The 14,911-nt window shown below is 43.7% G+C and overlaps 2 protein-coding genes across 2 annotated transcripts in view; one reads left to right on the top strand and one right to left on the bottom strand.

Moving 5' to 3' along the window:
* plekhh3 (pleckstrin homology, MyTH4 and FERM domain containing H3) overlaps positions 1-8,716 on the top strand; it is a 33,851-nt gene extending 25,135 nt beyond the window's left edge. Inside the window, exons 8-13 of the mRNA XM_042392087.1 lie at positions 1,316-1,523; positions 1,716-1,843; positions 2,452-2,572; positions 3,013-3,501; positions 3,659-3,850; positions 5,117-8,716. Coding sequence (XP_042248021.1) covers positions 1,316-1,523; positions 1,716-1,843; positions 2,452-2,572; positions 3,013-3,501; positions 3,659-3,850; positions 5,117-5,287 — 1,309 coding nt within the window. The 3' untranslated portion in view covers positions 5,288-8,716. The remainder of the gene's footprint in view (positions 1-1,315; positions 1,524-1,715; positions 1,844-2,451; positions 2,573-3,012; positions 3,502-3,658; positions 3,851-5,116) is intronic.
* tubg1 (tubulin, gamma 1) lies at positions 7,962-14,890 on the bottom strand. The gene is made up of 11 exons (XM_042392089.1): positions 14,752-14,890; positions 14,249-14,361; positions 13,816-13,983; positions 13,660-13,728; positions 12,400-12,479; positions 12,144-12,270; positions 10,862-10,948; positions 10,335-10,484; positions 10,041-10,193; positions 9,760-9,921; positions 7,962-9,221 (listed from the first exon to the last, which is right to left on the bottom strand). Exons 1-11 carry the CDS (start codon positions 14,798-14,800, stop codon positions 9,024-9,026), a joined length of 1,356 nt encoding a protein of 451 aa, XP_042248023.1. The 5' UTR covers positions 14,801-14,890; the 3' UTR covers positions 7,962-9,023.
* Between the last annotated feature and the right edge of the window lie 21 nt (positions 14,891-14,911).

The following is a 14,911-nucleotide window of genomic DNA, read 5'->3' as shown; positions in this document are numbered from 1 at the left end:
TATTAGCGGTGCTAATCTCTTGCTCTAGATTTTCTGTTTTACGCCATGCCATCAAACCACTACAGTTTTCTATCTATACATATGTCTGTACTGGGAATCGCCCTCTAGCTAATGGAACAGTTGCATGCAATGGCAATTCATAATGCTGGGGGAACTCACTGCCTGTGTGTTTTGATACTTCTTGCCATCGCTCTCACGCACTCTCTCACTCTGTGGATCAGTGCTGAGGCTGCAGCTGGGCAGAGCTAAGACTGGAGCTGGGCAGTGGGCCCAGAAACCCTCCTCCACTCCCCCAGTGCCCTGAGAAACCCCCAGGGAATGTCTGCTGTCAGGGAGAATAGGCCAGAAGAAAGACAGCAGAAGAGGAGGGGGGTGGTGGGGGGTTTGGGGGGGGGGGGGGGGGGGGGCAAGAAAGGAGGAAAGAGCAGAGAGGGGTGAAAAGAGAAGAGTATAGGAGGGATCACACAGACTCAGTGGAACATTCCTAATTATGTTTCTGCAGGACAAATCCCACCCTGTGGCCATATAGTTATGAGAGAGCGAGACATCGGAGGGAATGAGAGGGCCTCTCTCTGTCTGGCAGAATGTTTGAGGCCCTCTTGTTCGCCTCCCTCTGTCCTCCTGTTTTGTGTATTTTGGGACGAACATCACAGTATAATTGTTTCCTTCCTATTTTTCCCTCTGTGTTTACACAAGGCTGAGCTCATAACTCCATCGGGTTATATTTCACACCTTTCACACTCCACAAAGTGTGTAAGGATTTCAGCGTGTTGCCCGCTTGCCTTTGTGTCCCCTCATTTAAAACATCATCACACGCACACACACGTGCACGCACACGCTCACCTACTGCTCCCGGACGCTCCACTGGGAGGAAGTGGCAGGTCACTCTGGTTCACAGGAGCGGAAACACCTTTTCCTGTTTCGTGTGCTACCCAAAGTCAAACATGTTTTCTTTGCCGTTTTCCTTTTCTTTGAAGGATTGAGGGATGTTGAGCCTTTTAAGTCCCTAAGAGCTAAAGTGAGAACATTTGTCATTCTTCGCCTCATTGACTTTCTAGCATTGCCAACCCAAAGAAAATAAAGAACTCACTTGAATCAGAAGGATGACGCAAAGTCCATAATCATGGCATAACACCTTACAGACTTTGAGTCACTGTTAACATCACGATCATTAACAAGTTCACCCTTTTATGTATTGAGCTCTTTAATTTTGCTGGAAAATATGTAGCAAATCTAAATGTGCTTGCACACGCGCACGCACGCACACACACACACACTCTTAATACTTATCCACCCCTTTCACTTTTCCTTGCAGGATCCAGAGCCAGAGTCCCGAGTCTGAGATGGATAACTATGCATCATTCATCAGCGAGGCTCTGGAGAAGACCAAGTGTCGGGAGTGTGTGCCATCCTGGGAGGAGATCCAGATGCTTATGAGCAGGCAGGAGATGTTGTGCACTGTGCACTATCCTGGCCCCGGATCCTGCCAGCTCTACATCAGCTCACACACTACAGCCAATGAGGTTTGGGCAGTCTGTCAACTTCTCACATGCTCCTGTTCCAAATTTCTTAGTCTGTCTAGAGTCTAGTCATACTGCTAAGCCATGATAATCACAGAAAATGCATTTCTGCCCTTTCTGTTTTTCACTCTTAATGTCTAACCATCTGTGTGTCCACCTGTCTTTTCAACCAACTTTCCCCCTGTCGTTCAACAGGTGGTGCGAAGGATGCAGGAGAAGCTCGGCCTGCAAGAGAGCAAAAACACATTTGCACTGTACGAGCAGAACGCACTGTGGGAGCAGCCGGTCGCAGGGAGCGCTCTGATCGCAGACATCCTGACCAGGTTCGAAAAGTAAACGTCAGTCATCATCCTGTAAAACAGGCAGACGCCGCAAGGAAGTCAGACACAATAAAACCGAGTCTGAGTCAGCCAGGAGTCTGAGCTATTTGTCACTCATTAGAAGAATGTGAAACAGAGCGGTGGATTGTGTATTTATCTTCAGTTGTCCAATTCCCATGCTGAACATTATCCAGTATCCTTGATAACTGGTGACCTTGTCTGGTCTTATTGGTCAAACATGACACCCTGTTGGGAAACTGGACTTGTATCACTATGTCTGTCTGGATAGCCAAGGTGAAGCTGATGTCATTTGGTAGTACAAGGCAAAGTCTCAAATGAAACGATAAGGCATCCAGCTGGAATAAAAGGGATCTGTGTTTTTTTTTTTTTTTTTTTAGTAGGCGATAGTGTCTGTATCCTCACAGTGTTGAGTGACAGAGTAAACATGAAGATCAGCAAACCACAGAGTTACTAAACAACAATATTGGGGAGGCGGTATCTTGTAACATATTAACATCTAGGCGTAAGATTCTTGGTATACCATTAGTATATTTATATATATTTGTTTTCTGTCCCAGCTTTCTAACCCTCTCTGTCCCTCTTCTGTGCAGCTTCTCCACCAAAGAGTCAGAGTCTAAATCCCAATGGAAACTGTGTTTCAAGCTCTACTGCCTGTTGGATGCTGACAGCATATCAGTGGACAGCATTGAATATCTTTTCCTCTTTGAGCAGGTAATGGAGCAGAACACAACTCCACAAAGGGCAGAGTTCTCCTTTGAGAATATCTTTGTTATGAGTGACCAATTCAGTGCTGATAATGAAATATAATTTATTGTCCTGCAGTGAGTCATTCCTCATATTTCATTAGATTATTCTGTTTTTATTTAACTATCATTAATGTCTCACAGGCTGTGATTTCAATAAAATACAGTGCATAAAAAGCATGACCAAGAACACTGGCTTCGGTGCAGAGGGGGCAAAAGGCAGCCAACACTGGCTTCATTAGAACATTTTTCCTGAGGACTCCCATAAAAGAGTTATGGGACAAAATAAAACAGGGTGGGGTTGGGAGGATTGATGGCAGGACTGAGGCCATTACTGACAAACTGTACCTTCTTTTCATCCTGTGCTGTCTCTCCTTACCTGTTTGTCCTTGTCCTTTTGTGCTGCAGTGCCATGAGATGGTGGTGCGTGGCCAGCTTCCAGCCTGTGAAGAGGATCTCCAGGCCTTGGCTTCTCTGAGGCTTCAGTGTCTAATGGGTGACTTCAGCACACACGCACCCTGCCCGCCTCTGGATGAGCTTTTTCCGAGTCACATGCTTGAAGCTCGGGTCCTCATGTCCCTTTCCGCTCCCCAAGCCCTGCCTCCCTGCCAGGTAGCAGCTCAGGGCTGCCCCACGACGCAGCGCTTCCCGACGGGCCTCCTGGCGGGGACGCTGTGGAGCCACACAGCTACAGCAGCGCACAAGCAAAAGGTGGAGCAAGATTTGCGCCTGCGGAGCCGGCTGAAGGAGGAGGCAGCAGCTGTTATGGGATCCATCTTGGAGCGTTGGAAAGGTCTGGCTGGCTATAGCCACAGGGACAGTATGGCCGCCTACCTCACAATCGCACGCCAGTGGTCAGGATTTGGATGCACTCTTTATGAAGTGGACTTTTATATTGTGAGTATTGTGATGTCATGCTTTAGTAGCATTGTAGGATTTAAAAAAACAACAAAAAATTGGGCTCCATTAGTGTATTGGTCTTTTTAAGAGTCGCTCGCACTCGATTTGAATGAAGAAAACTGTTTTGACATCTGCTTACTCCTTCTCCCTCCAGAGTTCGACGGGGAGTTTTTCCCAGAAGCTGTGGCTGGGTGTAGCTGCTACATCCGTTTCTTTGTATCGGCAGGGAGAGGCAGAGGCCCTGGAGTCCTTCCCCTATGGCCAGATCTGCTCTTACGGTGTATCTGACAGCAACACCTTCAAGATCACAGCTGGGGATCGGGATCTGCTGTTTGAAACCACCAAGGTATTTTGGTTCACATCCCAAGTCACCATATACAAACGGAGGCTTAAAGAAAGAAAAATCTCTTCTTAATTGGAGCTGTCTGCACTGAGCTCACACACAATCTATCTCTACTGTAGTCAGGATTCAGTTTGCATACAGTGGCCTTATCACCATGCAGTGTTCTGTACAGTATGTGAAAGAAGCACGCTGTCTGCTCATGACACCGCCCCCCCCCCCAACCCCCACCCCCACACACACACACACCACCACCACCTCTCTGACCCACTTTAAAAACACTCATTAATTTGGTCTAAATAGAGAGCACACAACCTGCCCCTGCCCTCCAACCGACGCTAACCACCAAAAGTCTAACTTCCTGGCATTAAATGGCAACTGGGGGTGAGTTTTATTGCAGTGGTTAGATTAAAATATTAGGCAAAACATTTCTCAGAAACATGGATGTTCTTCCAAACAGACTTTTTTTTTTTTCAAGTCGAGAACAAATCTTGCCTTTCACTGGGCAGATTTGCTTGCATCTTCCCACACGGAAACAAAAAATCCTTCTGTGATCTCTCATGGGGCACAAAAGTGGCATTTATTTATTTATTGGAGGCACAGGCAAATTGAAGGACAACTTACAGTAGAAAGCCTCCTACTTTTATGAACTTAAGGCCTCATTTTGCTCTGACATGAATGTGCATGAGTTTTGAGCTGGCTACTGGGCAGGGGAAAAAGAGAAAGTGGATTTGCAGGGGGTGATTATGGTTAGGACCGGAGGTAAGGGTGAGGGCAAGATTAGCTGCTGATTCAAGGGTAACAGTTAAAGTTGAGGAGTAGGTGAAGGTTGAAGCTCAAAGACTGTTTTAGTCAGTTTGGGCAAGCATTAGCAGCACTAGAGTAAGGGTAATGGTCACGGTGGCTTGTGGTGGTTTGGTGGTCATGTCCACCAAGGTCAGGGTAACGGAGAGACAGATGAACAAATGAACTCCTCAGCAGCGCCCTCCCTTTTTTTTTTTTTTCTGCAACAGCTGCTGAACAAAATATGTCAAAGTGATGAAATATCCACACACATGTAAGACCGCTTTTTATGATCGAGGGGTGTGTTTGTCCTCCAGAAATCTGCCAAACAACATCATCCTCGTCTTCTGGAGGATCCAGTTTTTCTAGAAGCCGGATGACATCATTGCTCTCCACCCTCCTGTGACAGTGCCAGACAGACACTGAGACTGCCACCAATCTGACCTCTCTCTCTCGTTCTCTCTGCTTCTCTCTCTCTCTCTGTCACAGCTGACTGAGATCATGCAGCTGATGAATGCGTATTTCAGTGCCATCCGTCGCCAGCGAGGGAAAGGGGAAGATGTGGACATCACCATCGCAGAGACCACAGAGGTGGGCTTCCATCACCTGGCTTCGACACCTACGCACGCCCTCCTGGAGCTGCCGTCGCACCCTGTTTGAGAGGGACCCATACCCGGAGACACCCCCAAAACCCCCCCACCGTCCTCCTCCACGTGGCCCCTATGAGGCCCAGCCCCAGCCCTCAGGACCCCGCGCCTCCTCCGCTGGGAACGGCACGGCAGCCAAAACAAAGAGAGGGCTGTTTTCGCTCCCCGTCCGTGAAAATAAACCGTCAGTGAGCTTTACAGCTGAAGGAGCTAGCCGACGCGGAGGGGAGGAGGGGACGGGAAGGCAAGGGGTTCTGTTTTGCAAGTGAGGCCAGAAACCCACAGAAACCAATGCGGTTGCTGATGAGGTGTCACACACCCCCCACCCCATCCTGTCACGCAACCACCTCTGTTACTCTACATGGCAACACACGCTACCCCAACCTCACCCCCCAACTCCCACCCCCCCCCCTCCACCCCCCCACACCCCCTTGACAATGTGAGACGTTGGTGTGAGCCTTGCTACATCAGGGAGAGATAGCATCATAAGAGTTAGGACTTATGGCAACAGTAAGCTGTGGTACTCCCCTCATGAAGGTATGGCTTAGAGTGAAAACACTACTCTCTCTCTCTTTCTCTCTCTCTCTCTCTCTCTCTCTCTCGAAGTGTGCCATATTTGTATTGCCTTTCCTAGAAGGCAATCGTCCCTCATGCACTGCTGGAATAGTGTTGAGAACATTCAGCAACACACACACACACACACACATACACACACACCCTCCCCTGTCTTTGGCTCTCTCTTTCTCTCTCTCTCACACACACACACACACACACATATACACACTTGCTCTCTCATGCACCCTTATGCTGACTTGTTCATCAGAGACGGTCAGTTTTCATAAGGTCCCAGCCAGGCTTGCATTACCTGGAACTGTTGATGCAGTGAGCCATGTGAACTTGGAACTGGAAACAGATGTTGCACTCTGTAGCTAAGTCACTTTGGCTGCCATGGCCATATAGACTCTTACCGATGGGATTATCAGTTTTGTGTGCGTGTATGTGTGTGTGTGTGTGCGTGTATGTGTCTATTTGATTAAGAAAACAATTTCCTGGATGGGACTTAATTGTGTTTCACAGAAACCAAAGGATTTAGGGGCTGTTTCTACATTGTTTCCACCAAAATGCTCTGATTTGTCCTTAGTTGTGCTGCTTGTCTTGGCCGTAATCCTCGACATGAAACTTGGTTAACACTTGACTGATTGGATAATTTTGCTTATTGTCAGTTACTTTCCTAATGCAGCTCGACTCTGCTGAAAATAACAGGTGCTTCTCTGTTTCTTATTGTTATTTTCATAATGTATATATTGAGTACACACACACACACAAAAAAAAACCCCCAGTCAGTGATCATTGAAGATATCACAATATTTGCCATGAAGTTCCCCATCTGTCCCCATCTGCTATTCAAACACACTTTTTTAATTAGGCCATGGATGCTTTTGTAGTACTATTTATGCAGACTGCGATTTTTTTTTTTTTTTTTTTTTTTTTTACTGTCCTTCATGTCTTAAATGCAGACCTATGTGTGTTTTCATTAGGTTTGCTTTAACTGATCAGAGCCATGATGATGTTTTTGGTTCTGTACCTTAAAGCATGTGTAAATCCTGTGTAGCTCCTTCTTTGTGTTCACCGTTTGAGTATTCTTGTGAAGCCAAAGTTTTGCCAAGTCATGGGTTTCAGCATGGACCAAAGATGTTTTTTTTTTTTTCTTTTAATAAGCTTTTATAACAAGAAATTATCCCAAAGCAGATAGATCCCCCCAATTTATATTTTCCTTTTTTTTTTTTCATTTATTCATTTTTATTTAAACTTGAATATCAGACAAATATGAAGACATCCAGTTGTATACATTGTACACTTTTATTTAATTGTAGTAGATGACCATTTTAGGAATTTGAGACCATAGATAATTTTTACAGTCCTGTCTGCTACACAACCCCATGTGATAACCAGCCTCAAAACTCAAGACATAAATCCTCTCACCATGGAAGGCCTTGACGAGTCATTGCACAGTCAGCCCTTTGCTTTTTCTACTGCAGCTGCAGGCAGCTCTGAGCTACATGTATTAAAATAAAAATAAAATCAAATTGCGGATGTTTTTGCTTTGTATTAAGCTTGTTTGTATGCTGCATGGTACCTTTTTATGTAATGTGTGTATAGTTCATTGCACTATTGTTTGTTCTTAACTAACTTGGAAGTGCAATAAGACTATAAATACTGTATGTAATTAATAAAAACAGCACCATTTTACCATATTTAGTCTTTGGTACTATTGTCTAGCGTCAGCTCTCATTTCCCTTGTTTCATTTGCAGAGAATGTGCTTTCTTGTACCTCGACTAGTGAAGCAGTGCAAGACTATTGTTTTCAACCAGGCACATTTTTATAAAAGGCTCAAGTTTGGCGCCAGCAGCGGAGCTGAAAGCTACCTCCCCTGTAGCTTTTCTGCTTAAGAACAACAGTTGGTTGAGCAAGCGTTGCTAAGTGCTTTTACGTTCCCCTGTGGTAATGAGCCTTAACTGAGTTGGATGAACAGCTACTGACCACCAGTACACTACAGCTCCAGGTGAGGGGGCGGGGGGGAACATGGCGTTTCATTATTTTACATACAGGTTTGAACAATTCTCTCCACATAAAATCTACCAAACATGCCTACAGATAAGAAATGTTTCAAATAGAAGATACAAAATAATAGAAAATTTGTTTATTCCTATTCGTCATTTCAAACAGGTCCAACAAACAAAGCAACATGAAACAGTATATTCATTTAGACGATAGAGAAGGCCAGTGAACCAGCTATTCTTTAAAGTATATTTACAGGCATAGAAATGAAGCGTTTAACGAGATCCATCCTTGTACAATGTCCATCTGTGCAAACTGTTACTTTCTCTGTTGTTTAAATGTCAATGCAGTTTATATGGCAGGTATTTAAACATCATTTTTGGCTTAAGCCAAGCTTCAACTTGACATTCTTGTTGGTCGTGTACAGTGGTAACAAATGAGCAATGTGTATCAGCAGCAGATAGACGGTACAAAGCACCATGTCAGAAATGTGTGGGATGCAAGAACCTGCATTAACCATCATGCAAATCATTCCATCTGTACTCCCATTATTTCAAGGCAATCATCCCCTAGACTGTGGACGTTTCACTGTAAATAAACTGCACAAAAACGAAAAACACTGTACTCAGTATAAAAAAAATAGACCAAAACAAGGCAACAAGTTGTCTTTCATTAATGAAGACTTTTTAAAATAGGCTTCAAGGGGGGGAAAGATGAGTTTAGGAGAAAGAATAAAGTAACTATTAACAGATATTTATAGATTTTTTTTAAGACATACTGAGGTTTTCTGCACAAACTTGCAGGGAAGAGGTGCTCTTACTTTCATTTCACTGGACTAGTACATAAAGGTTGCTTTATGTATACTGACTTTGACAATCTCAGGGAAAAAAATGAACTTACTGTAACTTCACCCTTTTAATTTTTGGTTAATATAATGACAGTAGGTGTTAACACTCATCCCTCAGTCTCTTTTCCATTTTTAGACACAAACATACAATATGATTACATGCTATAACAAACCAAATCAATAAATATTTTTTTCCAGAGAAGCAGCTATAGCCAAATACCTGTCTATTTTGGGACACATATGTAGGAAAAAAATTAATGTGGAGAGTATTGAGTTAGAAAAAAACTAGCTAAGCATGGATGCTAACTGGGTTGTAGTTGAAATACAAGACAACAAGTCTGTTCACTGTTCTTGTGTGCCCCAGGAAATGTAGTCAGGCCGCGTGGCTGCGCTGTACTCGTCCACCAGCTGCTGGACCACCTCACGCGAGTTGTCCAGTTCGTCAAAGTTGTCCTTGAATATGTCCTCTTTGCGGAACTGCTCCAGGAAAGCCTCCCTCTTACGCAGTTTGTCATACTGCCGGCATGTCCGCTCAAACAGCTGTGGGACAGCGACAGAAGTGACATCAAAACGAAAGCTAAAAGCTCTGAAAGTTCGAAAGTTTCAGGTTCCAATTCATGTTTCTCTAAAACTTTCTGTTTTGTTTTCAGTCATTAAATGTCAAGAGAGACGTAAATTCAATCCTATGATATCACTTCCTTGAATGACAGTAATTTCCCCTTATCTAGATTTACAGCCTAAAATAATTAGAGAAAAGTTTAAATTAGCCTCAATCATTTCAGATGAAGTTATTTAATGATATCACAGGACTACATTAGACCTCAACTTTACAGCTCATGTTTTGAACCACCAAAAGTTTTGATGTCTTGTTTGGCAGCATATTATAACAAAACTTATATTTCTGGGGAATTGCCCTGGAACTGCTGCAGTGGCGGCTTAACTTCAGTTTCAGGACAATGTGAATTCTCAAGTATTGACTCAGAACAAACACAGACACGTCTCTACTGTATAAATACACACTGGAGGAGAATGTAACTGAACAGGCTGAAGTCACAAAAATTCCAAGATGAGCACTTACAGAGGAGATGCTTGTGTGGTTGGCCATCATCAGGCCGCTGACCCGGTGGGCCGAGGGCAGGTACGGAGACTTCCTGGACAAAGCCACCTGGATGCTGGCTGGACCCCAGGGAATAAAACTGGCAAGTTTACGCTCCCGGATCCTTTGGAGGCTTTTATGCACCTACAGTAGAGTCAGACATAGATTTGAATACTCTCTAAATATGTTAACGCTGCTGCTTTAGGATAATTTACATTCTTAAGGATATGGTTTGACTCCACACACATGCTGTGTATTCGTACCTGTGTGGGGTCGACCTCTCCCTGGATGATGTTAAGGATGGCGATGTAGCAGTGGCTGGGCTGCCTCTCCCTTCCTGTGGACACCATCACATTCTTGGGTTGCAGAAGCCTCCTCATCACATCCAGCACTGTGGTTTTCCTCACACTAGCGACCTGCAACACAGTATGAGTTACCGATTCAAAAGCTGCTGCTGATCTCAACAATACTGCCCATTAAAATCCTCTGATAGAGCATTAACATGAAATTTTGAATGAAGAGTAAACAAATGCTCCACTAGTCTCAACACAACTCACCGACTGGTCAGTAGTGAGCGGTGTGTAGCCAGTCATTAGGAAGTGGAGGCGGGGAGTGGGGATGAGCGATGCAATCAGGCCGATAAGGTCGTTGTTCATGTAGCCTGGGTAGCGCAGGGTGGTTGTGCTTGCAGACATTATGGTGGAAACCTGCGTGCATGAAGGTTCAATTAGACACAGAGCTTTTAACAACTACCTGTCAAAAGCTAACAAATAACTTTGAGGTGAAATTCAAAATCTTTCAGTGTGGCTCCTGTCAAGCAGCCGACACACCGTTTACAGACCACAGCCATGTGCGACTCATTTCTAAGAGAGCTGAAATCCAGTCTGACGTGCAACTGACTTGCCAAACTAGTTTGTAAATCTTGTAATTTTTGTAGTGAGCGACAGCTGACAGGTCTCTAGTACAGTCTGTCTTGATATGTGCCTTTGTTCAAATACAGGTAGACTGAAAAATTAGAACCGTTTGAAAACCTGCTGACAAGCTGAAAACAGCTGTAGGGGGTGAAGTGACGTCTCGTACTCACCAGCTGATTGATCTGGGAGAACGAGGGGTTCTGGATATGCAGCCTGTCTGTGGCGATGCGATTTAGAGCCGTGTTATCCAACACCACCTGATACACACAACACACACACACAGACAGACACAGACACAGAGACAGAGACACAGAGACAGAGGGCAATTATTAGACAAATGAAAACAGGGCCAAGAGATTCCCTCCAGCACAACAACATGGTGAAAGTCAGTATACTGCTACGATATTAAAGAAAGATTGAGAGGGTATCAGTGTAATGACGCAGTCAAGGAACCTCTTTAAGAAGCAACACAGTGCGCTGTTGTTAGGAGACCTTAACATAAAAGGCACAGTGTACAGTTGCAACAGGGTGACCAATTCTTGAGCAGATTCTATTAGCTCTCTGGCTAATTTAATCAACATGAGGCCCTTATGCAAGACCTTGGAGGAAGTAGGTATTAGGGAGGAAACACCATTAGACTGTCAGAGCATCTCAGACTAATACAATCACCAATTTAAGACGGAGAATTTAATAAGTTTGATTTGTAATGACTCGATGCTGGCGCTGCGTCTTTATTAGTCTGCTACACGAGCATAAAAAGAAGCTCTTCAATAAAATAATAACTGATGAAAGTGAAAACATTAGGCTACAGCTGATTAACTGATTCACTACAGTTAACCAACAGTTAACTGTTGAAGACAAAAATGATTTATCACAACATATAGTACTGTGAACTGTACTGCAGTATCAGTTACATGACTTTAAATGACAAGTGGGAGGCCAAATTACCAAACCATGCAATTTCATGGATAAGTAACAATCTCTGTCTTCATATTAGTGATTTTAATTTGTTTTGAGGGGTGGAGTACCACTTTAATTGCTCAAAACATTAAACAAGCCTTGCTGAAACCAGTGCTGTATAGGTTTTTGCTAATAAAATAGTTTTTAAATAGCACTGCGATAAAATTGTGTAACAGGCCTGTGGAACTTAATCAAACTTTATTAATGTAAAAGTTTCATAAGTCTTTGATGTCTTAATACAGTTTGACGTGTGTACTAGCACGTACTTGCTACCCTTTGACCTCTGCCATTTACATCAGAACACATGAGACCAAATTTGTTTAACTGTCTGACATCACAGCATAATTTTATTGGCAATATGACTGACCGCTTTTGGTAAATAATTCACGTTTCCTGTCTCAGCTTATTGGGGTTATTTGGTGCCACTGAGCGTCATGAGGCAAAGAGAGCGATGGGATTAATCAACGTTTGTTCATGAGTGCTGTTGCTCACCACGCAGTCTGCGTTCTGGGTCAGCCTCTTCAGTGTGAGCAGAGAGTTGTACGGCTGAACGACCACGTCGCTCATCTCATCCTGGTTTGGGAAAACAGAGTAAGTCTGCACCAGCTTCTTTGGGTACCTGGAGACCAGAAAAATACATAATGCACACACAAACCAGGTCGCAAGAGGAAATGTAAGTGACAATTTTGACTGCAGAGTCATCATTAAACCTAAAAAAAAATGTTTTTTTTTGTGTGTGTTTGCAGACCTGTCATTGAGTTTCTCCAGTAAATAAGATCCAAGCCCGGAGCCTGTCCCCCCAGCAATGGAATGACACAGGACAAACCCCTACAGAGACAAAGGGTTACTCATTACTTACAGTTCAAATTTACAGCCACAGAGTGTGCCACGTGTGTGTTAAGCTTACTGTAAACTCTACTGATGCAGAAAGCTGACCGTGTGTGGGTGAGCAAATGCCTCTCTTCCTAGGCAGTTATATAAAACCTCACAAATAGGCTCCCTCACCCCCCCAAGACAGCCCTGTAATACCTGCCTTCCACACTCGCCCCGGCTATTATCACCAGACATTCTACACACCACACCCTGCCAACATACACACGGCAGCTCGGCCCACCTTCCAATCCAATGCACACATGTGTGCACACACTAAATAATAATGTGGGGGTCATAATGTGAATGACTTACAGAAATTGCAGACCTTTGAGGGGAAATGTGAGTGTTATTTTATGAGTGGCTGGCAGCTAAAGAAAGTTCAACCCCCTCCCACACCCACCCAAAAAAAAGGGGGCTAAGAATAATAATGAAGCATGGCTGGGGCTTTGCTGGTTTTCAGATGACAGGCACTGGCACCATTTGAACATGTTGTTTCTATCAAGGCATTCATTTCCACAAGCATTCTACCACAACAAGCACAAGCGTAGAGCTGCAATGATCAGTCGATTATTTGATTAGTTGCCAACTATTAAAGTCACTGCCAATTAGTTTGATAACCAATTAATCGTTTTGAGAAAAGACTTCCAAATCCTCTGTTTCCAGCTTCTCAAATGTAAATATTTTCTGGTGAAACTTAATCAACAGATTGATCGATAATGAAAATAATAATTAGTTGCAGCCCTACACAAGAGTCTGCCTGAAAAGAGAAGTCATGTTTGAGTACAGTCAAGTTTCAACTCATACTTCTGAAATAAATGTATCACATTTACTAAGAACAACAAAGATTTTGATACTTTCCAGCATGCTTGAAGTTCAAGCTCCAAATGTTCTCTTTAAAAAGGCCTAATCCCCTATGGTTTGCATGTGGAACGCTATGTGACCAAATCACGGAGTAACGTACAGAGTGCTGAGGTCACAGATGGGGTGAGAGAGTCAGTTGACTACATACTATGTAATATTTCTACACACAGATATATCACATTACTTTATAATCCGTTTTTAAAATTCCACTCTGCCACAGCTCCGATCACTCACAGCCTCAGGCGCAGTCGGTATGTGATAAATGATAACTTGCCTCAAGACTGTCACTGCCATCTGCTTCTCGGTCAATGATGTCAAAGATGTCTTCTTGGATTTTTTTGCCCTGTGGGAAAAAAAAATGTCAGGGCAACATGCTAATGCATTAAATGTTTATTTCTTTAATTAACGACAAAGTGTTTCCAGTGATCACCTGTGAATATCCACTCGCCCAGTTGTTCCCAGCCCCTCCGCCGTGCTCAGAGAGGTAGATGTTCTCAGGGTTGTACAGGTTTGCGTAAGGAGAGTTTAGGATGGAGTGGATCACCCTGGGCTCAAGATCCAGGAGAACTGCACGGGGGATGTAGTGTTCATCGTCAGCCTGTGAAGTTACATGAACAACCATGGGGGGTTAAGCTGGTGATGCTGCACAGTCTGTGTAGGTTGCTGTGGCCTTGCAGGAGTGCAGTTTACACTACAACCACTCCATCTAGTGAAACATAATGTTGTTGCACTTCAGCTGCACACAAGCACCACCTGACAAAGACTTGAACATACACTACAGTATATGTGGTGTATACAGAAAATATAGGTCTTTACGGCATGAAAGATAATGAAATGAAGCTGCAAATGCTTGTTTCAGTTACCTGATAGAAGAACACATCCTTTCTGTCGGTTCCTTCAGTTGCAAACTCCTCAACAATCCCTTCTGGGCTGATGCCATGCTCTGCACACAGCTGCTTCCAAAACTCAAACCCGACTGCACAACAAAGAGAAGCGCCGGGTAGCATAACGTTCACGTTAGGTCATATTCATCAACAGTTTGTGACTTTACAGGTTTATTAGACAAACGTCAATTAGCATCACCTTCTGTGTTATCTGAATGACAATGCACAGGTAGCTAACGTTAACTTATATTAATTGACATTCGCCATATAGAGACCCCATTAGCAATGAGTAAAGTAGGTTATAACATACTAACGCTGTCATTGTTTATACAGTATTTATGTTTTGAATGTAGCTAGACTTGAAACTAGCTCTTAGCTAACGTTACATAGCAAGAAGCCTGACAGAGCATCTTAGCTAACTGAACTTAAATGTTGGACAATGCCTGTGAGCAAAATGAATTAACTAGGTCTTTTACACGTACTTTGATTTCCACATTGTCCCAGCTGAAGCGTTATGATCTCCCGCGGCATGTTCAGTCTTCAGTTGCTCCTTATTTAGCTGTTTGCTAGCTAAATAATACGAGACAAACAGACTCCAAACCTCTTCACACTCCTTCCCGCTTGCCAAATTTTTGTTTCCTA

This window comes from Thunnus maccoyii, chromosome 18, assembly GCF_910596095.1.
Source record: "Thunnus maccoyii chromosome 18, fThuMac1.1, whole genome shotgun sequence".
NCBI classification, from domain to species: domain Eukaryota; kingdom Metazoa; phylum Chordata; class Actinopteri; order Scombriformes; family Scombridae; genus Thunnus; species Thunnus maccoyii.
This window is presented reverse-complemented; position numbering and strand designations above follow the sequence as displayed.

What these genes read in the sequence shown, in the direction of transcription:
- tubg1 (XM_042392089.1), bottom strand. Translation starts at nt 14,800, where the DNA reads ATGCCGCGGGAGATCATAACGCTTCAGCTGGGACAATGTGGAAATCAA. An exon ending in GGGACAATGTGGAAATCAAA is followed by an intron (nt 14,362 to 14,751) that starts GTACGTGTAAAA and finishes TTTGTTGTGCAG; the next exon opens with TCGGGTTTGAGTTTTGGAAG. An exon ending in AGGATGTGTTCTTCTATCAG is followed by an intron (nt 13,984 to 14,248) that starts GTAACTGAAACA and finishes GTAACTTCACAG; the next exon opens with GCTGACGATGAACACTACAT.